Source organism: Dasypus novemcinctus, chromosome 23, assembly GCF_030445035.2.
Source record: "Dasypus novemcinctus isolate mDasNov1 chromosome 23, mDasNov1.1.hap2, whole genome shotgun sequence".
NCBI classification, from domain to species: Eukaryota; Metazoa; Chordata; class Mammalia; order Cingulata; family Dasypodidae; genus Dasypus; species Dasypus novemcinctus.
The window spans coordinates 22,337,498-22,363,714 of NC_080695.1; the positions used below are offsets into that span (position 1 = coordinate 22,337,498).

Genomic DNA, 26,217 nt, shown 5'->3' on the forward strand with positions numbered 1-26,217 from the left:
TTTCCGAACTCCAGGATGAAATTTTTAAACATAAATTCTCAAAATATTCCTGCTACCTTTAAACATATATGTACACATATATATACATATTTACATATAAACATATAAATATATATACATCTATACATCCAAAAGAATATGAAAAAATGTTATGACTCTTGATATGTTTTTTCCTTCGGATGCATATTGCAAAATTATTTTCCAGATAGAAAAGTGCTAATCCTTTAGAAATGTATGAATGTCTGCCTTACCACAACCTTTCCAACATTGAGTATCAGCATTTAAATTTTTTTCTAATGTGATAGATGAAAAAGAAATATATCTCTTTTTAATCTGCATTTCTTTGATTACTAGAGAGGCTGAACATCCTTTTTCATATGTTTATTAGCCATTTATATTTCCTCTTCCATGATTTGACCTCTTTGCTTTTGAAAGGAAGGCTGAGTCTCCCAGGGCTAGCTAGAGAAAAGATGTTCCAGTGATAATTATGTAGGAGCCCTGGGGTGAGAAGTTGCTGAGAAGAGAATTAAGGGCCTCCTGGGACTATGAGGCTACTATCAAGTAGGCTTCTTCTTGGATAGAACAAGGCTTTCTATACAGCCAGTCTGCCAAAAGTATTAGTTATCTACCTTTTGCTTGTTCTTTTAAAAATTTTTGTGTGGATATTTGAAAGGAGCTCTCTCCATTCCACTCAGGCCATTGCTTATCATTCTTTCAGGGAAAGCAGGCCTGTTCAGTTAGGGATTTTTGCTCTGAGAGTCCCATTGGTCTACAGCGAAGTTGCTGTAGATCTTACCTGAGTCTTTTACGATCCCTGCCATCCAGCCAGGAGCTCTGACTGCTCTGTACCCTTCTTAGATTTAAATCTGTTGCCTGGTTTGCCTTACAGTGTTACAGTGCAGCAGAGCCCATCCATATTGATGTCTTAATATCGTCCTCCCCTTCTTGGATTTATAGGGTAAAATAAACCCTGTGCCATAGAAGTGCTTATTGATTACTGAAGTACATAATAAAGCTAAGAATAAAGTAAGGCCAAGTAATCGTTCCTATTCCTGCAGGATGACAGCAAGCTCTGGACAAGGCAGCCTCTGAAAGGCGCCTTCCATTAAGCAGCTAGGAGGCTCCCTTTTAATTAGCTGTTAAAATAGGAAGCAGTAAATGATAAAAACAAGACCAAAGAGTATATACCCTGGATTCCACTTATATAAAACTCTAGAAAATACAAATTAATCTATAGTGACAGAAAACAGATCAGTGGTTGTGGAGGGTGTGGAGTAGGGTATGTGGGAGAAACTGGAGGAGATAATTACAAAAGAGCAGGAAGAAACTTTGGGGGTGTTGGGTATGTGCACTGTCTTCATTATTGGGATTGCTCCAGGCAGGTGTACATCTGTAAAAACTTACCAAAGAGTATGTTGTGAATATGTGCAGTTTTTTAATGTCTTTTATACCTTAATAAAGCCATTTTAAAAAAATAGAAGCATGTAAAGAGATACTCCATGCCTGACTTTGTGCTAGAAAAAGTTGCTCTTACTTTAGGAAATTGTATTTTGAGGCACATTCAAAAGGACTGTGACATAGAATTGAACCTTCACATGTAAAATAATGGATGTTTCAGAAGACTGAATGATACCATGAAAAATAAAAAGACATGAAATATCAGAATAGCCCTCTTTCTCCATCCTCTTTCTTTACTTCATCTGAACCTTAAATGTGGCTTTTAACATAATTTTTTTTTTTTTTTGGTTAAACAAAGGAAGCTGAACCCTTTAGAAAATTACATTAGTTCCCTTCTCCCCCCACCCCTTCTGCCATTACATTTTCCCCGCCCAGAGAGGTTCTATAGAGGATAAATAAAAACTACTCCCAAATGTTGGCAGTCTCCAAAAGCAGACAGGCATTTTCAACACAAAGAGATGTTTGTTTTCCTTGCATTTTAACTCTTAATTTTTGACACAGTGGGGAACTCCAGCATGGCTGCCATTTACAATGGAGCAACACTGGGTTGTTCTGATTGCCTCTGTCACTGGGGTGTTGTGACTGAAGGCCAGGAGACAAAGCAAATGAGGCCAAAGACTGTGCCTGCTGCTGAGGTGCTGGGCCATTTCTTAGCATTTGAGTTTTTTCTTTTTTCTGGCTAACTGCTTTTCTGGCCTGACGAGGAGTTATTGAGGGAGACTGAAGCTGGAATTTGTACAACCTCTTTTCAGTCCCCTTGATTTTAATCAGAAATACCCAATTATTCTTTTCCTCCAAATAGAGAAACTCAATCCCCATTTTAAATTCAATTATTGTAATTGCAGCATTCAGAAAAATAGCACATTCATTTCTAATAAGAGATTGTGGATACCAAATTACTGCATATAGCATGTCAAAACAGGAAACTCGAGACAGGCCAACCAGTGGGTGTTTTTATCTTGACAATTTGTATTTTCTTACAGACAATTTATAGTAATCCTACCCTTCCTTATTTGTGAAAGAGAAGACAGGGTTTTAAAGTCATCCTAAAATAAAGACTATTGTTGAGCACAATTTAATTTAAAATCCTACTCATTAATATGATGAATTCTACGAGAAACAAAAGTAAAAGCAGGTCCCTAAGAAAGAGACGAAGAAAAAGTAATCCAGATTTTGGATACTATATAATGGCGGTCCAAGGTGACTTCAATCTTCTTGAACAACCTCCTAACATCTGTAAATCAGTTTGTCTCCACCTATATTTATATTCCTTCAGCCCAGCATTTAACTTATCTTGCATTTTAAAAAATCAAATCAAAAAGACCTGGTTGGTGGGATATTTATGATGTGGCCATTACATCTCAGGTAAGTGAGAGAACCATTTTCCCTTTTCCTATTCAATTTCAATTGCTTCTGTTGACTTGAAGTGAGTCCATTGTAAAAGAAATATTTTAGGCTTTTGAGTTTCCTGATTTTCTTAAAAGAGTAACCTTAAAATCTGATTTCTCAATATGCATAGTCATTTTCTTAGGACTTAACGTTTACTGAGGAATTATTTCCATGACTTTCTCAGACATGTTCAAGCATCCTCCACTTTCAAACACCTTAGCATCCATTCCACCAACTATTGTATATTTCTTGCTTGCTTCAATTAAACACTTTCCATGACACCTTCTCTCTGGTACTTTGCTGATATAATTAATGAGGTCTGTCTTTTGCACATATTTGTGGAGCTACTGCCAGATTTAGCTGGTATAAGGTCTGAGCAAATTGTGATACATTCAGGGAAAGTGGCCACAGTACTGGAAACACTGGAAATCTAGAGCTGAAAGATAGCCAGAGAAAGTAGAGGAGACACTGATAGTCCTAAAACACTGTAAATATTTCATATAGAGGTGGAACTGGACATTTCCAAAGGGGTAGAAGTAGTCTGCTTGGACTGCTGATTGCTTACTAAGTGCATGTTTATAATCTCTCAGCTGATCTCCAGTTTTACAGTTAACAAAGTTAATACTCTGGGAATTTTGGAGTCTTCCCAAGGTTACTCTGGTGATTGATTTGGTTAGGTCAGTCCTTAAGTAGGCCTTACATATAAATAATCTCTGTGTGAAGGACTATACAAATATCTCCTTATTCTGATTTGTCAGAACCTCTATACAAATTCCGAAATGGCTGATTTCCTAGTTGGTACCAATAACCATTTGGTATTTTTTATAGTATTTTTTTCTCTCCCCCCCTGCCCTGCTGTTTTGCAGTCTTTGTCCATTTTCTCCTCTAGTATTCACTGGGATTCAATCCTGGGGACCTCTGATGTGGAGAGAGGTTCCCTGTCACTTGCACCACCTCAGTTCCTGGTTTCTGTTATATCTCGCCTTGACTCTCCCCTTCGTCCCTCTTTTTTTTTTTTTTTAAAGATTTATTTATTTATTTCTCCCCCCCCCCCCCCCCCCCCCCCGTTGTCTGTTTTCTGTGTCTATTTGCTGCATCTTCTTTATCTGCTTCTGTTGTTGTCAGCGGCACGGGAATTCGCGTTTCTTATGGTTGCGTCATCTTGTTGTGTCAGCTCTCCGTGTGTGCGGTGCCATTCCTGGGCAGGTTGCACTTTCTTTCATGCTGGACATCTCTCCTTACATGTGCATGGGGCTCCCCTACATGGGGCCCCTGCGTGGCAGGGCACTCCTTGCGCGCATCAGCACTGCGCACGGGCCAGCTCCACACGGGTCAAGGAGGCCCGGGGTATGAACCAGGGACCTCCCATGTGGTAGATGGATGCCCTAACCACTGGGCCAAGTCCGCTGCCCCATCCCTCTTTTTGTTGCATCATCATCTTGCTGTGTGGCTCACTGTGCTGGCATGTCTTTTTGTTTTTTTTTTAACCAGGAGGCCCCAGGGATCGAACCTGGGTCCTCTCATATGGTAGGCAGAAGCCCAATCAATTAAGCCACATCCACTTCCCTATAGTATTTTTATACACTTTATTTTTAGAGAAATTTTTTTAAAATTTTAGAGAAGTTTTTAAGAAAAGTTACATTGAAATTGTAGGGGATTCCCATAAAATCCTCCTCCTCCCCCTCCCACGTTTCCCCCATTAATAACTTTCTACTTTAGTGCAGTACATCTGTTACAATTGATGAACCAATATTGAAGCATTACTCCTAGCCAATGTCTATAGTTTATGTTATGGTTTACATTTCGTACTTTATATAGTTTTACAGGTTGTTGACCTCAGAACCTCTGGTAACCACTATCTTTATAGCAATGTTGCAGGTACTTCCATTACTACAATACTGATAAGTCTACTTTGGTCCATGGTTGCATTTCCCCTTTATATTTGTTCATTCCTCAATATTGAAGCTTTTGGGATAATGTTGCTCATTCTGCTTCTGATTAGGAGAGGGTTTATAGGACAGATGTAAGGAACTATTTTGCTTGTAGATACTCTTTGTTTTGGGGGGATAGGAATTATCCATCATCATCATTTTGTTTCCCTTGGTATTTTTGATATCCATTCTATTTATTTATTTTGCCAACTTGAATTTAAGTGAATGTTTTAATAATGTCAAAGCCATAAGTCATTTATTACCCTATGCATAATTTAGACTAGACTCCAAACCTTATACATCTGTGCATTTCACTTTAGTCCTAGATACAGATTACTTAATACTATTTGGCTAAAAAATAAGCCTGAAATATATTCACCAAAAAAAAAAAGACCATGAAGTACCTAAATGAACTCTTAGAAAATTGAATCCTAAAGTATCTTGCCTTGTTGATATTTTATCAGTGAAATAAAACCAGTAATTACTAGTATTATTCCTGTTGTTTTCTTCTTTGAGAGGGAATGATAGCTTCTGACTTTGTTTGGGCTTTTTCTGTTTTTGTATAATATAGTATCAAGTCTTCAAATACCTGCCAAGCATAAATCCTTACAGAATATGATTCTCCCTCTGATACAAAATATAATCCAACTTTTAAATAACTATTAAGTTACCTCATTTCTGCATAGGATATATTTTTCATGGAAATAATTAGAAAAAAATAAAAGTATTGATACTTCTTTCTGGTTGCTTTCACCTGCTGAGCTCTTTTAATTCTCAGAGAAACCCTATGGAGTATGCATTGACCCCATTTACATGTAAAAACAGTGGGCTCCAAGATTTCCCAAGACTCCAGGGCTAAGTGGAAGGGTCAGACTTTGAACCTTGGTCAACTGACTAAAAACCCCAAGTTGAATGAGCATTTCCTGTGTACCAGGCATGGTGCCAGGCCCTTCCACTAAAGGGGGAGCTATGAAGTGTAGAGTAGATATGTGGCTGGCTAGCTGAATTCACTGTTGCTTATAGTCATTGCAGCCTCTTTTCAGGTTCAGCTTGCTTCTCACTTTACCCTCTGCCAAGCAGTATTTCAGAGAAGCATTTTCAAGTAGTTTCTTTGATAGTGCCTGAGAAAAAGTGGGATGGCATAGCGTAATAAGAACATAAACTTTGGACAAAAGAAATGGGTTCAAGTACTGCCTCTGTTATTTGGAAGCCTTAATTTCTTGTGTGTAAAGTGGAGAGGTGCCAATACTTACCTGGACTGTTGTCAGGATTCATTTTTTAATGAATGCCAGTTGTGGTTGGCCTTTTAGGGGAAAGAGAAAGTTCCTATGGAGGGTCCAAAAGATTCAAGGCATCGCCCCTACATATTGCAAAGATAAGATGTGAATTGTGCTCCAGGAACCAGGCTTTTCCAAAATAGACAGCTCAGAGCTACCCTGCTGTCCTGGATCTCCCTCTCTCTCCTTTTGCCCGAGGTGGACATTGTCCCTTTGGAGGAAATTGAATCATGAAAGTGTCACTTAGCATGGAAAGCAGGAACTACATTCAGTGCCTCACAACCATAGGGGCTGCAAGGAAGAACAGTTTGCAGCAGCTCCATTACCTGGGAAAAAAGAACTTGCAGTTACAGGCACTTTAAGAAAGATGCTTTTACTTTGGTTGTTGGAGAAAATAGAACAATTACCTATTGAAGGCAAAGTGGATGAAAATCATACTACCCTGATCATTTAATCTATTCAGATTCATTTTGCCTTCCTGAAGGTGATTCAAGCCAGACTGCCTATTCTTGCTGGCTGCACCGTTCTTTCCCCAGGTTGAGCACTCTGTGACCACTTGAGGTTCTCAAATAAAGACAGACATTTCTTACTCCAAGAGGAGATTTCTCAAAGGGCTAGAGGACCACAGGCAGTATCAGGTATGTGGAAGGAGGGAAGAAGGCAGGAAGGAATCCACAAATCATCAGAATGTTACTGAGCATCTTTCAGGGTCTTCAAGACTGGCTAGTCCCTGTGTCAATTCCTGCTCTCTGTGAGGAGCTCACCATCTGCCTGAGAAACAAGACATTATATGGGAAATCAATGAAGAATTATATAGAATCTAAATTAGAGCTGCTTAGACATCTAGCACCTGACACACATTCATGTAAAAATTAAGTTTTTAAAAAAGAGACTCAGTCTTTGTTTTTAAGAATGAGTGAGGGGAAGCAGATTTGGCTCAACAGATGGAGTGTCTGCCTACCACATGGGAGGTCCAGGGTTCAAACCCAGAGCCTCCTCACCCATGTGATGAGCTGGCCTACGCACAATGCTAATGCACGCAAGGAGTGCCGTGCCACTCAGGGGTGTCCGCCTTGTAGGGGAGCCCCATGTGCAAGGAGTGCCCCACGTAAGGAGAGCCGCCCAGAGCAAAAAAAATACAGACTGCCCAGGAGTGGCACCTTACACACAGAGAGCTGATGCAGCAAAATAACGCAACAAAAAGAGACACAGATTCCCAGTACCGCTGACAAGAATATAAGTGGACACAGAAGAACACCCAGTGAATGGACACAAAGACAACTGGGGTTGTAGGAGGGCAGGGAAAGGGAGAGAAATAAATAAATTAAATTAAATTAAAAAAGAATGAGTAACATCTATTGAGTGCTTCCTGTGTGCCAGGTTCTTCTAAGTCTTTTTATATTTGTTTTATGTATTATTATACATTATTATTGTTATTCATTAACTCCATGCTCTTGACAGCCTTATGAAGTAGGTACTGTCATTAGTCCCATTTTATAAGATGATGAAACTGAGGCACAGAAAGGTTGTTACTTGCCAGAAGTCTGACAGATGATGCAAGGTAGAGTCAGAATTTGAACCCAGGCAATCTGGCTTTACAGTTGTGTACAAATGATCTTTTGAAGACTTGTATTTTGGTTCAGATTGAGCGAGCAATCAGTCTTCGCTATCTTCCTCTCTGGCTTTGGCTTCCCTGAGTCCTAAGCACCCTCCCCCTTTCTAGAACTGGGACCAGCATGGACCCACCCGCCTTCCCCCTGGCGCCACCAGGCTAGTCTCTCATTTTGTACTTTCTCTTACTGAGCACATTTCTAAACGAGGACGATTGCTTCGCTTTAAGGACATACAAATGGCTTGCCCTCACCTGTCAAGCATGATCCTTGTATTTTACCAGGCCCATTATGAACGCAATCTTTCTGTCGAAAATTTGCATACCTCCTTTCTTGAAAAGTAATGACAGCAATTTCTTTCCCTCCGCTCACTTTCTGAGTGTCTCATTTAACGGCACCTGTGAAACCGACAGGCGCAGAGATGAGAAGTGAAAGAGAGCAGTTGATTAAATCATCATCAAGTCGGGCCTCAGAAAGTCAATTCTGCTTGCCGTCTGCAATGATATCCTTTTATCTTAAAGTAATGAGCTATGGCACTTTTGCATCGGGTAATGCGATAAGTTCTATTAGCATGTTCCATTTGCCTCACAAGCAAGGGCAAGTCATTTTAGCTAGCTCATATCACTGCAATCAAAGCAATTGGCTTCCCAGGCAGAGAAGAAAGGGAAAAGGCTCAGGGTGATTTCTATGGATCACAACACAGCGGAAAAAATAGACTCTTGTATTATTTTAACCCATAACATACTTTTCCTTTGTACCCATCAGGAAATTTGGGTTTTATTAGCTCACACAGGACTCCAAAAAGAACCAGACTTCAGTTGAACCAAATGTGGGGTGCTCAGGCCCCATCCAAAGGAACAACAACCATGATAGAAAAAGCAGCATTAGAGCATTCCAGGGGGTCACAGATAGAACACTGCTGAAGAAAATCATCAAGAATGTCTGCCTTATAACATAAAATGCTGTGGTCTCATGTAAACTCTTGCTTCACACCATCTTCAAAGTCATTTGTAATAGCTCCCCAGGCAGGTACAGATTAAAGCTATTGATGACTTTAGAATCAGTAAATCAATGACAAAGAGGCAAAGAAAAAGGATCTGTTGCTTCAGCTTAAAAGAGATCGTTTACAAATCACTCCTGACTCTAGACTGTCAGTTTTACCTTTGGACAAGAAACTCATTTTTCTGCGTTTGGCACCCTCCAAAGCTTGTGGGCTCTTGGTCATAAGTAAATTTCATCTTTGAGGTTTATGTATGTTTATACTTGGCAAAAATGTGACTTCCTTTTTTCTAAGGGGAAAAAATGCTGAACTCTCCAAAGATTTGTGAAATCTCCACTTCTCCCCCCACTTCCAGAAACCCAACAACATTTTAGTAAGCTTAGTGGAAATTTCCAACCTTTGGACTGTTTTATTAAATATACCTAGATTTCAGAATGACAGAAAGGGGGAAAGAAATGAAAACTAATTTATAAATTTTAAAACTTCAAGTTGGGACAACTTGATTTCTGTCGATATATTTTTATGCTCCTACGGAGTGGTCAAAATGAATCCAGCTCAGGACAACTAACAAGGAGGTGAGGATTGATAACCACCATACTAAGTGTAGCAGTTTGATATGGTTATGAATTTCAAAAATAGATATTGGTTAATGTTTGTAATCTAATCTGTACCTGGGCATGATTGAGTCATGATTAGGGCATCAAGGGATGAGGACTCACTGATAAAAGGCATGGCAAAGAACAGAGTTGAGGGTTTCTGATGGAATGTTGATGCTGAAGCTGGAGATCCAGGGAAAGAGACAGAGCCATTCGCCTGATAGTCTACAGCTGACCTTGTGGAGAGAGGCAAAGCCTAGAGAGCCTCATAGTCTACAGCTCACCTTGTGGAGGAAACAGAGGAGCTGAGCCCAGAGGAACCAAAAAAGCCTGAACCCTCACAAACATCAGCAGCTGTCTTGCCCCAACATGTGGAAATAGACTTTGGTGAGGGAAGTAGCTTATGCTTTATGGCCTGCTATCTGTATGCTTCTACCCCAAATAAATACCCTTTATAATGCCCAGCAGATTTCTGGTATTTTACATCAGCACCCCTTTGGCTGACTAATACACCAAGGAAACAAGAGAGCCTACAACTGCAAGCAAGAGTCCCATCCATCGGCTGAATGGGATCAAAGTCTCCTCTCATTTAGAGGTGGATTGGGCATCACTATCCCAGAATCCTCAGGATTGGGGAATGAACTATGGACTAGAGTAGACTTACTGGTACTCGTCTATAGACTTACTGTGATTCTAACAATGGAAGAAATTATAACATTGATGTGGAGGCAGTGGCCACAGAGGCTCTGGGCCCAGGGAGAGGGAAAAACAGATATAATACAGGGGCTCTTTCAGGACTTGGGAATCATCCTGAATGACATTGCAACAACGGATATAAGCCGTTTTATATCTTCCCATAACATGCACATTTGTACAGGAGAGAGTGGAAACTACAATGTGAACTATGGTCCGTGCTCAGTGGCAATGTCCCAGGATGCATTTATCAGTTGCAATGAATGTGCCACACTAATGAAGGATGTTTTTATGTGGGAGGATGTGGGAGGTGTGGAGAGTAGGGCATATGGGAAGCCCTGTATTTTCTATGTAACATTAATATAATCTAGGTATCTTTTAAAATATATATATGTAATTTTTTAAGTGAAAAAAAAAATGAACCCAGTGTATAGTAGTCACTTTTAAAAATATTTGTTGACTGAAACCATGCGATCATTGGAGAGACTCTGGAGGGGAAAACAAGAAGTGTCCATTGTTTCCCTAGCCCACTCAGATCATACTGGTTGAGTTCTGGCCAGTTCAAGCTAGGAATTTGCATAAATGTGAGATATTCTGAGAACTCCCCATACAGGAATGATAGGTTATCCATACAGAATTACACAGGCTATAGTACTTTCCAAATAAGTTTACTCTTTGTCATACCTTCTAAACAACTGAAACTTAGCAGACCTTTTTACCATTTTCAAATATGTCAAAAGCTGTATTCTTATCTTTTATAGTATTATTTGGAACACATATCCTTTAATTGGGCTTCCATTTTTAAAAATTTGATCAGGCACAGTGATGGTTGAGATGCCAGTGGAATCATTTTACAGCCAGTAAGAACCTCAAGCCATTTTCAGGATTAACAAGTTGTTCTTTTTATTTCTAGGGTCCCAATGGCTTTACACTGCACTTGAAGTCAAAAACAGTATGAGGGGCAATATAAACAATGTGAAATGAGGGCTTTAAGGGTTGGTAAAAGACAGCATCCAAGTTGCCATTGTGGCACAAAATGGCTGCCCGTTTTTGCCTGTGCAAAATTTGGATCTGTGCATCCCCATAAATCTCTTACTTCTTTAAATAAGAAAATAAGCATCATGTTTTCTGCAGGTGGCTACTTTTGAAATTGCGTTTAGGTGAGGGATGTCCTTACGGTTTTAGATAAACCACCTGCCCCAAAGGGGAATCAATTTGTTTTGTCACTGGCAGAGTTAGATTGTACTTGATGTTAGATGCTGTAGCTTACAAGTTGGGATTCTCCCTCATTTTCCTCTCATTTTCTTTAGGCAGTTAGAAGAATAAAATAACTTTGTTCAGCAGTGGTGTTCAACCCTGACACCTTTGGTGGCAATGATAAATGGATTTGAGATACGAAATAACTGTTCCAGCAAGGTCCATTGAACAGAATAGAGAGCAGTGCCTTCCTCAATGTCATTGTATGTGGTATATCCAATGATTTCCACTTTCTACTTAAGAATGCATTCCATCATGAGGTATCTACAATTCCATCTTGTTCCCATATTCTGAATGAGGCAGAGAGGTGCCACAGACCTTGACTTATTTCAATTTGGGCTGGAGTCTTAGAAATTGAAATCTCTAACTGGAAATTGGTAATGTTTACTTTTGAGGAAGTATAGTAAAATCATTATTACATCTTTTCTGGGCTTTGTAATGAAAGACATTTTTTTCTGGGCCCCTACTGCAGGCTCTGCTAACAATTTTAACCCTGCCCAAAATGTTGAAGTATAATCCCATTGTATTAAGCAGCAAGTTAGTCAGTATTTCCTATGCTTTTCTCTTTGGAATTGCCTGCCTTTTAGATGATAGTGTGCTTATGCTGGATGGAATCAACAACCACAGTTTGAACAATTCTTAGGAAGGATGAGATTGATTTATCAAAATGATTGAGTACCTGCTCTTTCCCATGGCCTAAATACACAAGGATTAATAAGGCACTGCCCTTACCTACATGGAGCTCATAACAAAGACTGTTGTGGCAAGCAATTAACATACAGTTTTGTAAAGGATGGAGATGGAAGCAATTAATTCTCTCTAGAAGTGTCTTGGAAGAGTCAGAGAAGGAACTGAGTTTTTAAAGGTGAATAGAAGTCATTAGGTAGAAACTTGGAGGAATAGAATTCCAGGCAGATGGAACTGTTAAATGCCAAGATAGCAAGCTGGAGATGTAACTGAGTGGGAGTGCTTTGACTAGAGCAAGGGATGTGTTCAGGTAGTGCTACTCAAACTGTGAATTCAGACCACAGCCAATCCATGAACATTTTTAACTAATCGGCAGTGAGGTTAGTATGGCTGTTGAGAATAAGCCTTTGGAGACTTGCATAGCAATTCAATAGATTAATTTTATGTCTGTTGAATCTAACAATTAAAAAACTATTTTTTATGTTTTTCTTTTCATTTTTCCAGTAATTTATTTTTTATTCTATTTTATGAAAATATTGGTCCATAAAGTATTGGAAATTAGAGAAAGCAAAACAAAAACAAAAAACAGCTCCTTCACCACAGAAAGCTGGAGAAGCAAGTTTTGTTTTGGGGGAGTGGTGAGAAATGTAGTTGGAAGCAGGAATATGAAGAGGCTTCATTTTCCTATTGGCCGTAGGAAACATGATCAAATTGAGACTTAGAAAATCCATTCTGGTCAGTAGGGACTTGGATTAGAAAAAAAATACTCAAGCATTCCTGGAAAGCAGTCACTAGCCTCTCGAAATAAAGTAAAATCTTGAAGTAAGACAGCAGACATGGCTTTGGAGACAAAAAAGATTTATGAAATAGAATTCATAATGTAGGAAGAGACTTGTTCAAGGGATAGAGTCAAGGGTAACAAGAGTCTTCACATATCCAGTTGAATGAATACATGTTGAATATCATTAACCAAGAATAGCATGGGAAAGGGCCAAGATAAAGGTGAGAAAAGTGCTGAGCCTGGGTTTAGATGGATACTTGAGTCTGGGGTGTTTACAGAGCTTCTGGAAAGGAGATACAGCAAACAGAAACATATGCTAATAATAGCATATATCTTCTATGCACACTATGCACCATGCACTGTCTTAGCTTTTTACATATGTTAACACATTTTATTCTCACCATCTTATGCTAGTGTTAGCCACATTTTACAAATGAGTAAATTGAGAGACAGAGAGTTTAAGTAACTTGCCCAGAGTCACATAGCTGGCAAATAGTGGGCATAGAGATTTTGTGGTCTCAGCATGTAAATGGTAGATGGAACCAAGGGAATATTAGAAGACTCCCCTGGAAATCATTTAGAAACAATAGAACTGCAAATGCAACTCTGGGGAGATAGTGACATTAAAGAATATGCAGAAAAGGAAGGGCCATTAAAAGACACTAGGAAAGAGTACTATTGGTAAATGTGTACAAAGGGAAAGATTCCAGCATATTCAGTTGGAAACAATCTAAATATCCAGCACTAGGGAATTTTTTTATTAGATTATGTTACAAGCCATGCAGTGGATTGCAGTGCAGCCTTTTTTTAAAGTGATGTCGCAGTACAAATTTTACTGATTAAACTAAAATACTTGACATGTTCTATGGGGGGAAAAAAGCAAGTTACAAAACAGAAGTTCATTTTTTATTTCTTAAAATAGTGTATATGAAGGGTGGGAAGGATTTGTGTATGTTTCCTTAAGGGAAAAAAAACTGGAAAGATTTATACAAATATGTTAACATTGTTTATCCATGGGTAGTAGGTTTATAGATGATTTTTTAAAATGCATTCAATAAGCATAGCAGTTTTTAAAAAGGAAAAATATTGGAATTGTGAGTGGGTTGGTTATTCAAAGAGATGAAGGGGTAGTACTTGGCTGGGAAAGGGAGAAAAGTGCCTCCAACTGTTTGCTTCTCATTTGTGAAACTAGAGGGAAGACAAGATGAATGTGAAGGTGAGTTGTAGATATGTTGAAATGGCTAGAAGGTACTCAGGTTAGGAACTAGTCCCTTTCTAATTCTCCACTTGAGGCATTTGGCTTAGTTTTCATGGCTCCCACTCCTCTTGGATGTGGAGAGTTTGGGTCATGTCTTTGTCTGCAGGATAAGTGACCAAGAATTCTTCCCAGTGTACAGTGTAAGGGCTAGTTGTGCATTTCCATTTCTTGCTTTTAAAATGAAGGAAAATACTTTCTGCTCTTCACAAAGGGCTTTGAAATCTTGTCCTGGAGAGACTCTGCCACCTTAAGCTGGTTGTTAGCGTGCAACCTGTTTGCTAATAAACCAAAGCAAGACCCTGATGTCAAAATGCTTAAAGCAGTCAAATCAGCTGGGACCCCGTTTCTGCATTTGACATGACTTTTCCATTTCCCAGCCTCATACAGAACATAAACCTGAATCAAGATGTGGTTCAGTGTGAACTCTCATAAATTGGAGTGGGTATCTAGGGATTGGGGTCCAGACACTTCTTCTTTCAACTTTTGAAGACCAAGAATCATTTGGCCCAAAATCCACAACATATTGAACTTGGGGCGTGAAAGCTGTGCAGTGTATTAAATGTGAATTTCAGGCCATGAATTCTACCCACACTGACTCTATAAAACAGCCTCCCTTTTTCATCAAGCAGGCCCATAAACCACTGCCAGCAAAGCAGAAAGACTCCTTAGGACTGTGGCTCTCTTTCTGTCTGGGGTTGTCAACAAACCCCCTTTATGAGTGGAATAGACCTCTTGTATGTGTCGAGCTTCTGGCTTTTTACAGAGTGTGTTAGGAGCCAGGCTAGGCAAATGTTAGGCGCTATTTGCTGAGTGCATTTATTGCCTTTGCATAATTTATGAGCTGGAGGGGTTGACCATCATTCGTCTCTGCCAGGGGCTGGCACTCGAGGCTCCAGAGAGCAGAGCTGTAAATTGGATGGTGCGCTCCTGCTGAGCTCACGGCAAAGTCCTCGGGTCAGTATGGGAATTTAATACCAGAAATGGAACTGTTTTCTCAGCACACCATGTGGGCCCCAGCACAGCAGAGACTATGTTGGCAGACTCTGCGACTGGCCTCGTCGAGGAGCTGTCACTCACCCGGCATGTTGTGCAGGGAGCCTGAGCATTTTTAATCGGCTTGGCATCCGTGCTGCTTCCATAATGGATACCAGTAGGTCTCGGTTCTTCACCATATGCTTAACTCTGGAGACAAGGTGCTTCTGGGTATATCAGTAATTACTTGATGCAGAATTAAGTGGACCTTGAAATTAGAACTGGACTGTTGGAAAGCAGGAAGCTTAACACTTTGATAGAAATAACCATTCCCAGGGACATACTGCTGTTAGGATTTGGGGGTAGGGGGTCCTTTCCCAACTTCATCACTCCCTCTCTCCCCTGCACATGAGATCCTTGGGATGTGGGCAAATGCTTGGGCAAATGCTATGCCACAGCCTTCAGCTGTCATTGATTACTTCACAAGAAGAGCTATGAACATCTGGGAAAATGAGCCTGCCTGGCAAAATACTCTTCTCTCCTGCACACCCCTCCTGAATCATGCTCTCTGTCACTCTTGAAAATGTGCCCAGAACTTAGGAACCTCAAGGAGTGTTTAATTAGAGGCAATGGAGAAATAACAAAATGAAGAGAAAACTGTTGTTCCTCATCCCTCCTGTTCTAGGCTTCAAAATCTTCATCTCACCCATTTTCCTCCTTAACTTGTCTAACTTATAATAGAGAAATCACTCATCAGGCAAAGGAATATAAATGTAGACAATCTAAAATGGAAGCTTGGTTGAATATGATGCAGTTGTACATGGTTAAATCATTGTCTCTAAAACTCTGATGTCTGTATGGCATTGGGGAGCCCATGAGACAAGAAGAAAATGTGATAACCATCCATTCTGTGAGGTTGGAAAGAGGAAGCAGTCTCCAAATTGTGCTTTTAAAATAGCAAGGGGGGGAGGCAGTTGTGGCTAAAGCAGTTGGGCACCCACCCACATGAGAGGTCACAGGTTCAGTTCCCAGGGCCTCTTGAAGAGGATGAGCAAGACAGCAGGCTGACGCGACAGGCTGGCAGGGAGGGTTGACATAACACGATAACAAGATAACACAGTGAGAGACCCAATAAGAGGGAGCGGATGTGGCTCAAGTGATTAGGCACCTCTCTCCCACATGGAAGGTCCCAGGTTCAGTTCCTGCTGCATCCTAAAAAAGAAGACAAGCAGACACAAAGAGCAGGCAGCGAGCGCACACAACAAGGGGGGAAGAAATAAATGAAACAAATCTTTTAAAAAATTAGCAAGGTGGTTTTATTATTTTTAATTGAGCTCATTATAGTAGTGGCTTAAAATATAAGGTAATATTATTTTCTGAACAAAAAAGTCTAGAGGTAATCTGTTGAGTGACTTTGTGTTAGGCTTTTTCTTCCCTTTTGCTCCACCATCTTGTTTTTGTATTTGGGCTTTTCCCCTCAGTTATGGAAATGGCTGCCACAGATCTAGACACCACATTGTCACACAGTCATGTTCAAAGACAGGAAGCAGGGGACTCCTGGTTTTCTTCTTTTATCCAGGAGAGAAAAAATTTCCCAGGACCCTCAGCAGATGTTTCCTCAATTCTCACTGGCCAAAAATGTGTCTTAGGGCCACTCTTAGATTATGGGAAATTTGGAAAGAAATTATTTGGTTTTTTCAATCTCAAAATGTCAGGAGAAGGTGCAGACTAGGGAAAAGAAAGTTGTGAATGGCTGTAGGTATCTAGCCAGCAGCGCCTGCCCTATGAGCAAATTTATTACCTGAGTCTGTTCATAGCTACATCAACTCCCCTGTCCAGGTGGCCATGCTAAAAAGCCTTGGCATCATTGTAGACTCATCCCTCTTATCTACTTCCCATAACCAGGTGTTACAAAGTCCTGTTGATCTACCTTCAGAATTACTTTGCCATCTGTTCCTCCCTTTCCCAAACAATGGCACCATTTTGATTTAGACAGTGTAGTGGTTGCCAAACTGGTCTCCCCTGTGACCTGACTCTTTTCCCCCAGGTTATATACCTCCTCCACTGTACCCCACCCCTAGGAAGAATTTTCTTCCTGGAATATAGCTTTTAACACACTACACCTCTGCTCAGTGTGTGTGTTCTAGCTTTGTCTCTACTGCTAAACTGAAAACTATTTTAGGGACAGTCCTGTGCCTTGGCTAAGGGTTACCATGTCTAAGGGTTGTTGAGTGAATGAATGGATATATTTATTACGTGAGCATTTCCTTTAACTAAACACATTCTTGTGCCATTTTTTATCCAAAATTAGAAAATAAAACATTCTTAATTTTTTAAAAAAATATTCTTTTTTTCTCTTTACTTCTAATAAGAAACCCAAAGCTTTGAATTAATTGTCATTCTCTGGTTTATCCAAAACCATCTCAAAGATAGAATTTAAGATCTATTAGATATGGTAGATATGGTGGGAGTCTACTGCTCTAAAGTGTATTTTTTTTCTGCATATTGTTGATTTGCTACCTCAACCTCTCGTCCTTGGCATCTTTTCTTTAGGAAATGTTCCTTCTTTTCTCTAGGCCTCTAAACCCTGGGAGAGGCAGCCACCACAAGTGGTGAGCCTTGCCTACTGTGATCTGTTACCTTCAAAGCCCAAATAAGAGAATGTAATGCCCACGGATTACTTCTTTTCCTTTAGGGAAACTCTACCAGTTACAGCCATTCATATTAGCTAAGGGACGAACTTCTCAGTTAAGAAATTGATTTTGAGTCAATTTCACATTGAAACATCTTGATTGAGCTTAATCCTGCACTGGGGTTGACTCCTAGGTGGGCCTTACCTCTACTGGAGTTCTTACCCTTCTGAGAGTACCTTGCTGAACTGATCTCAGGGAGGGCCACATACCACAGGTATCGGATTAAATCAACAGAGCAACTTCACAGCATTTTGCTACTGATTCTCTTTACCAGCACGTGAGCTGGGGAAACTCTTTCCAGCTCAGTCAGCATTTCTTATTTTTTTTTACTTGTCTTGCTTTTTATTTTTTATTTTTTATATTAAATGAAAAAAAATACTCAATCCTTGGACTAACCCTTTCTCTTACCTTCATTTTCAGTGCGACAGTGACAGTGACCAGGAAGAGAAGGTAAGACTGCCTCATGGGCACAACATATGACACACTTTGAACACTGTGGTTTTCATACACACAGCTTCTGGGCAGCTTCATGTTGACCACACCTCTTCTTTTCTGAAAAGATGGGCATTATTCACACCAAGGAATTTCCTATGATAAGGCACATGTTGACTTTGTAAGGTCTACTATTTTTAAACAAACCCTTTAATAAATTGCATGTATAAGACAGTGAGTTTTCACTTTATGGAAGGTGACTCATAGACTAAAAAAATATATTTTTTAAATTATTTATTTTAATAGTCATCTGATTTTTTTTTTAAACCTAGATTGGAACATTACACTTACTCTAGGTATTTATGACATGTCTGCCTTTATTTTACTAACCTGTGTTCTTTCTGCTTTTTGGTACACATTAGCCTTCTTGATAGAAAGTCTGTTTTTTACCTCTTCCCAGGAATCTCATTTTGGGGTGGAGGGAGCAGGGGTTGTCAGATGGGAACTGTTGTCTTCTGCCCAGGAGGATGGCCTTGTGGGTGGGCAGTTCTTCCAGCAGGTATACACTCTGTTTTGAGGCTGGTGATCATCAGCCTCCCATTCACCGTGGATCAAGAAAGGGAACTTGGTTTTTGAGCCACCAGAAGATTGGATCACAACCTGGTAAAGTGCACTTTCTGCTGCCTGAAGCAAAGGGATTGTTTGTCAGTTCGGTCTTTCTTTATAGCTGTCCCAATCCCCCAAACCAACTTTCTTTCCATTTCTGCTGCTCACTATATTTTTAAAAGATTGACCCTAATATCATTGTCCCTCCCCACTTCTGGATCTGTCCTGCAGAGCCAGCTTTTCTGAACCATATTCTCTGACTTTCACCTGTGTGCTTGCAGATTTTATTGAGACTCCTGCAGTTAGTGTTTAGTGAGATCTTTCTACCAAGCCAGAATTTTTCTCTCCTCCTCGGCTGCCAGCCTTGAAGAGAGATCTAAAGGCTCTTGTTCTGTACCGTCGTTAATTTGAATTCAGCATATGTAGCCTGTTATAAAATGCAAGACATCATCATTTGAGCAGGTCAAGCATATTCAGATGAAGACAAATGGTGCTTATTTGATTTCCTTAAAATCAGGAAATGAAAAAAGTGCTCTCTGGAGAAATCATGTTCTGCCTGACTTGGATGATAGACCAATGCGTGTCCCCCAGATAAGAACAGGCTCTCGCCTTGAGGTTTTTATCTCTGAAGGACGGCCAGGACTGTCAGCTTGCTGACATGTGCATTATCCATGTCATTTTAAACAAAGTGACCTATGGGAGGGTGTGCTGTGCTGTGACATGGTAATGGGCTGTTGGATGACAGCGAAAGTACACGCTGGAAAGGGGGCTGTGGATTATTCTTTTGTTTAACTGGCAAGTTAGGAACTTCCTTCCTCCAGCTTCCAGGAGTCGTAGGTCCTTGGAAGGAGGTCCCGTGCCATCTCAGCCACCAATGTAGTAGGTATCAGGGGAATGTGGACAGCAGTGGTGGTTTAGCATTTGAGGTATGGTTGCTGGCCCCCCAAACTACCCAGGCCACATTCCCATGTGGCAGTTGTCATCTGGGAGGGGTGGGTACTTTCTGGCCCTTTCAGGAGTGTCTCCTGGGGGGATATTCTATATACGATGGTTGATGTCACTTTCCAAATTTGTGGCTCTTCTCCAAAGGGATGGACCTTATGTGAGGTTTCTCAACTGAGCAGACATTCTTTCTTGAAAAGGAAATGTGATTTCCAAAAGAGTCACCACTCTTCAGCAGTTGATAGAAAAAGGTGCTAAGAATACACTGTTTTGTGTTCCTTGTAAGTGTCTTAATCAGTGGTCTCAACCTTGGCTGCACATTCATGTCACTCTGGAGGCTGTTATAAATCCCAATGACCAGGCTTCATCTCAGACCAATTACCAGAATCTCTGAGGCATGTTAGGACCACCCCTCTAGAAGATCTGGACATTTCTAGAGATATAACTCTGGAAATTTGTAGAAGTAGGCTGAACTGTCTGTGGTTATCAGAGTGGTCATGGGGCTAGAAGTAGTTCCTACATAAGAGCACCACAACTCGGGAAACGGACTTTGGCCCAGTGGTTAGGGCGTCCGTCTACCATATGGGAGGTCCGCGGTTCAAACCCCAGCCTCCTTGACCCGTGTGGAGCTGGCCATGCGCAGCGCTGATGCGCGCAAGGAGTGCCGTGCCACGCAAGGGTGTCCCCCGCGTGGGGGAGCCCCACGCGCAAGGAGTGCGCCCGTGAGGAAAGCCGCCCAGCGTGAAAAGAAAGAGCAGCCTGCCCAGGAATGGCGCCGCCCACACTTCCCGTGCCGCTGATGACAACAGAAGCGGACAAAGAAACAAGACGCAGCAAATAGACACCAAGAACAGACAACCAGGGGAGGGGGGGAAATTAAATAAATAAATAAATCTTTAAAAAAAGAAAATTTAAGAAAGGATACATACAATATGGTGGTTGGTATATGGGAATCCTATATTTCATACCCTCAACTAAAGAAAAAAAAAATTTAAAAAAAAAAAAAAAAAAAGAGCACCACAACTCGTCCCTTCCTATGACCTGAATTCCTGGGTTTTTGTTGCTGAGTTTCTGTCTCAGAGTACAGGAAGAAGCAAAGTGACAGGCTGAAATAATGGGTAATGCGAAGATAGCCAAAACCCACCACTCAGTTTCAGATGCTTTCAGGGCAATAAAGGAGAATATATGGGTGTCGATAGCCAAGTCCTAAAGAGTGGTGAAGACAGGAAAGGGAGAGGGTTTGGCAGGATTCCTCTAGTGGTGCTGCTCATGCCTCAGCCACCCAGTGGTCTTTCCTTGGACTGCAGCCGTCTTCCAGGTCCTGTCCATTCTTAACTGGCACTCTTCATCTGTCCCACCCTGCCACAAAGCATTTCTCCTAACTTTTCCTGGAAGGAGCAATCAAAAATATGTGATTGCAGTCGTGCCTGCTTGGCCCTGTTAGAGTTAAGACTATAAAGCTTCCCCTTTTGGGCTGAGATTATCTGGTGTTTGCCACCAACTTTTGTACCATCCTTCCAGACTTCAGCTCCACGTCGGAACCTGGGCCCCCTGCACCAGAGCCTCTTGCCTGTGCCCCCCTTGGAGCCCCAGTGCTAACCAGGCTGCTTTCATGTGCTGTTTAAAGGATTGCTGTTCAAATCTGAATTGCTAATGATGGAAAAGATGCCACTCAGTGTCCTGGGATCCCTTCAGCAAGCCCCACCAGGGATGCTGTTGGAGACAAAAGTGAGACTTGTAGAGGACCCATTGGGACTTTTTTCCAGAAGACCTGTCATTCTCTTAACTCTGCAGGGATCTGCAGAACCTGCTGTCTAAAATTAGGGTACTGTATTTCACACAGCTGACTGAATTAAGATAAACTCTGCTTTCCTCTGATATGAAGCTATAATTTATTAAATGATACCCTTACTAATTAATGTGGAAGTGACTGGGAAAGAGGCTAAAAAAGCAGAGCTTTCCATAAATGCAGAAGATATCCATGTGCATAGAAAAGGCTTTGATGAGACACTGAGCAAAGCATCTCTCTTAGTCTCTCCTCCCAGCCATGTGAATGCATTTCTCATTAATATTAGAGAACCTGGAAGACTTTTCTGAAGAGTAGAAATTGGGGGCAGGGTGGGGGGTGGAATTGGAGAGGGCTGTGAAAGCCTTGAACAATCTTAGATGTGGGATTGTTCTTCGTTGTTGCTAGTACAAAGAAAAGAGGCAGCACTTGGCACCTTAATCACCCAAATTAAGCTATTATTCCAATCCCCCACTCAATATGAATTGGTATCATGAGAACAAAGAGACAACATGCATATTACCACATATTTGGCCTATATATTTTCTTTTGTTTCCTCTCTTTCTCTATCACTGGCGGCAGCCCATTCTGCTAAGAAACACCCCCTATTGGGTACGAAGTTAATGTGGAGATTAAAAGTAATTCTCTCTCCATCTGCCCACTTCTTTTTTATTGTATGGACCATGCAACAGAGCTGTGTAGAAGGCATATTACCCAGTGGTCAAGATCTCAGTCCTCAGAATCTGGTGGCCTAGGCTTGATTCTGTCTCTGTCCCTTACTACTTTGTTACCATGGTCAAGCAACTTACTCACTCTGAGCCTTGGTCGCCTTCTCTGCCAAATGGGGGTGACAACAGCTCCACCCTTAGTATTGTACCAAGTAAATGGAGGCACTTGGCTCAGTGCCTGATCCATGGTAAGTGCTCAGTAAATGTTAATTTTCACTAGTTCTACTTGGGGTGAAGCCAGAGAGAATCACTTGGGAAAGAGAAAGGCTGACATCCTCTTTGGAAAGCTTGGGGCTCTGCCAAAGAATCTGAGATGTGATTTTTTTTTCACTTTGGACCAGAGGTTCAGCCTTTATCAAAGGTCCTTGTACAAGCTGAATGGAAGGGCTGTTAAATTTGAAAGGGTCCCCAAAGTTTTTAAACTTGTTATCCAAACATCAGACTTTCCTCTGGCACAACCTGGAGCCAAAAGTAAGTGTGCTTTCCTGGACGGCAATTAAGTGGATGACTGAGCCTTTGTCCCTTCAGCAGCTGTTCCCAAATGCTCAAACATCCTTGGTTCCAAATACCTCTCACAAAACAGAGGTTCAGATTAAGTATATGTGGGGTGGAACCAGTGTATCTGCATTTTTTTCAAAGCTTTCAAGGTGCTTTTTGTTTTGTTTGTTTTACTCAACATTCTTTGTACAAGATTCATCCATGTTGTTACATATGGCAATGTTTTTTTCATTTTCACTGCTGTGTAGTATTCCACCGTGTGACCACACAACTCTTTATTTATTCATTCCATCGATGGACATTTAGACTGTTTCCAAGGTTTTCCTACTACAAACAAAGTTGAAAAAATCCTTCTATGTGAAGAGTTCTATATAGCTGAGTATCTATATATCTGTGTTTAGTTAGCTAGCTATATCTGTCATTTTCCTAGTTTTTCTTTAAGATAGACTTCTCATAATATAATTGCTGAGTCATTAGTATGAATATTGAACATTTTGATTTTGCCAAATTGTAACCTCAAATGGTTTTGAGAACCACTGCCTTATAACAAATATCAAAGAGAAACATATTTTCACCTTATTTGATGCTTTTACATTTTTGACTGCTTAGGAGGAAGACTTAAAATCCATAGAGATGTTGTGCAATTGTGTGCACTACACAGGGCTTATGGTTATAGAAACAGTGTGTACATACTTGCAACACACATGATGCAGTCTCCTCATAGACATGAACACCTCTCCTTTTCCTTATGAAACTTTAACATGACTCCAGATTGCTCTCTCCTCCCTATAGGTTGTGTAACAATAGCAATGACCAACTGGAAAAGATTAAGTTCCTGTGATTTTCTCACCATGCCCAAGACAGCCTGGCTGGGACCCTAGCTAAATGAGAACCCTGTACCACTGATTTTCCGCATCAACTCTCCCCACCCCATCCCCCTCAAAAGAAAAAAACAAAACAAAAAAAAACATATGCACACACTTTTTTTACGTGTTCAAATTTTTTAGTTCGTGCTAAAATTTTTTGTGTTTATTTTGTATTCATTTGTGTGGGGGAGTAGGATGGGGCCTACGGATGGCTTCTAAGAAAAGCAGCAAAAAAAAAAACCAAACTAGTAGAGGTTTATATTCCTAACTCAGCACAAACCACATGCCTAACTTGGCTCACAAAGGACTCAGAAACTGCTGAGATGTCAAACAGAAGACTGGGTATGTGGTTTGTGCTTATAGTGGAAGCGTCCCATCCCTAGATTGGCCACATTTCACACTTGGTAAAATCTGTGCACTTCAGCAACATTCCAAAAGCTCAGAAGGACTTTTCATTGTTTGTAGGGAATTCTCCCACCTTGGTTTTGAAATAGGACATGATCTGGTCAGGAGACAATTGAGAGGTGCTGCCCTATTTTGCAGGTAGGGAGAGGAATTTTTCCTTCAAGATTCCATAGCAGAAAAGCCAACAGCCATCAACCCCCAAAAGGGCAGGGATCCACATGGTTCTTGTTTTCATATCCTTAGTATTTTTGCATGGTGCCTGGCCTGAATTTGGTGTTCATGTTGCCAAGTGTATACTTCCTTTCCTGGATGTTCATCTCCAGCTGGAGGGGACAAATGAAGCACATCCAGAAGGCTGATACATGAACTTGTGTATCCCACACCAATCCTAGTGCTTATTTCTGGACCTCAGCAAATATGGAGTCCCTTCATTTGACTTGTATATTTCTTTTATAATTTCATTTTCTCCTAAAACACTTCTAAGTCACTTATAAATTTCCCAACTTATTTGGACATTTTCTGGCATTCTTGGCCGAGTTTCCAGGCCTTTCCGTTTTGGATGCCTGAACTCCATAATGTCCATCCACTCAACTCTCTTGGCCCTCCCCAGTTTTGCCTGGGTCAAAATAACCATTTATTGGTCTTCCAACTTTGTCATATTCCCACTTGTCTTGATTATGTTATATCCATCTAAAATTTCTGTTGTTACCAACCTTGCAAAATTATTTTTCATCCTCACTCTAGGCTCTCTTTTCCATAACAATTTTCAGGCCAAATCAAAAATTGCTTCATTCAGCATTGAATGTATATTTAGAATATCTGTCTTTTACTACCATGTCATGCTCCTGAGAAAATCAGAGGTTGCAAATGTACAAATTCTCAATTAAATGCAAATCAATAAAATAAGTACTTAGGTGTTAATGGAAATCTATTATACAAATTCAGCTAATTTTTTGTTTCTTGGAAAGAATAGTGAGAAGAAAAACAGGTTCTAGATCAGGGGTTCTTAACCTTTTTTGTTCCACAAACCCCTTTGCCAGTCAGGTGGAAACCATGGACCCTTTATTAAGTCCACACTGTACTGTATATTATTTAATAAATATATCACACCCACACCAACATGTCCCCTCAAGAATAATGTTTTTTTGAATTTCACCTGCTATAAACAAGAGACTATCTAGAACAGGGTTACTTAACAAGGGGTCCATGAGCTTGAATTAAAATTCAAAGCCAAGGAGGAGTTTGGTAGAGATGATGACTTTCAGCCTCATGAAATTTACTGTAAAACCTGAGCTATGTGAAAGCAGGAAGGTCATGAGCAGAGGCATTTGCTGGTGATTCCTTTAACCTCATGTTATATGTTAGTGGTTTCTGAAAAATTATCATCTGGGCTATTCTTTGGATGTCAGAAGATCTGTTTTATTCTGTATTAGGGTTGGACAGGGTTTCTACCTTCAATAAAGATGTAAGAATTTCTTTTTGGTTATACAAATGTGCATTTATGTGTGTACATTGTTGCTTCAGTTTCTTGGCAATTCTTGGATGGTGGGATAGTTACTGATAACTGTCCTCATAAGTGTGCCATTCTAGGTGGGATGACGATAATGTCTGCATTATGATAGGCTAGTAATTAGTCAAATTATGCTTTCAAGAAGTCCAAAAATTTAAGGAATGGAAGGATCTGTTTTTTTCTTTTTCTTTTTAACAAAGTTACAGCCAGGAAAATCAAATGGCCCCCTTCCATGCATCATGGAGCTTTTCCCTATTAATTCTCATGAGAATCATGTGGAAAAGTGCTAGCTGTAGACCTACATGGCCTGTCTAGTTACTTGATAAATAGCCAAAAACAGCTTGCCGCACTGTTGTTCTAAACCCAAGCTTGGTTCATGGTCTGCCAAGTATGTGAATGTTAAAAGAAACAAGTGGAACAAAGTCCTTTGAAATAAGGACAGACCAAAAACCCCTGGGATGAATGGTTATAATACCCAAGGGCTCAGTTTGGGCTTCATCTGTTCTATCTGGGACTCTTGTGATTCTTCAACTCCCTAAGTTTTAGTCTAAAAATATAGATGCTACTAGTTTCTGGGGGGCAGTAAACAAAGATTAGAGGGAATAATAGTAATAAAATAATAAGCGGCAGCACTTGATATTGAGAGAACACTGTATTATTCAAAACACTTTTCAAAAAATCACTTTATACAACCTGCTTACATATTTATTGTGGGGATCTATATGTGTCCTCACATAAGCCATTGTTTATCATCTGCAATGTTCCAAACTCTATGCTAGGTTCTTTTTGGGGGGCTTTGAACTTCTCAAGAAGGTGTTGTCATTTTACGAATAAGAAAGCTA

General features: G+C 40.4%; 1 protein-coding gene across 8 annotated transcripts in view; it reads left to right on the forward strand.

Annotated features, from left to right (window-relative positions):
• AUTS2 (activator of transcription and developmental regulator AUTS2) overlaps window positions 1-26,217 on the forward strand; it is a 1,252,826-nt gene that overhangs the window by 857,877 nt on the left and 368,732 nt on the right. For all 8 annotated transcript variants that reach the window (XM_058285964.2, XM_058285967.2, XM_058285965.2 and 5 more), the window contains one exon: window positions 18,023-18,052. In XM_058285964.2, the coding sequence (XP_058141947.1) occupies window positions 18,023-18,052 (30 nt within the window). The remainder of the gene's footprint in view (window positions 1-18,022; window positions 18,053-26,217) is intronic.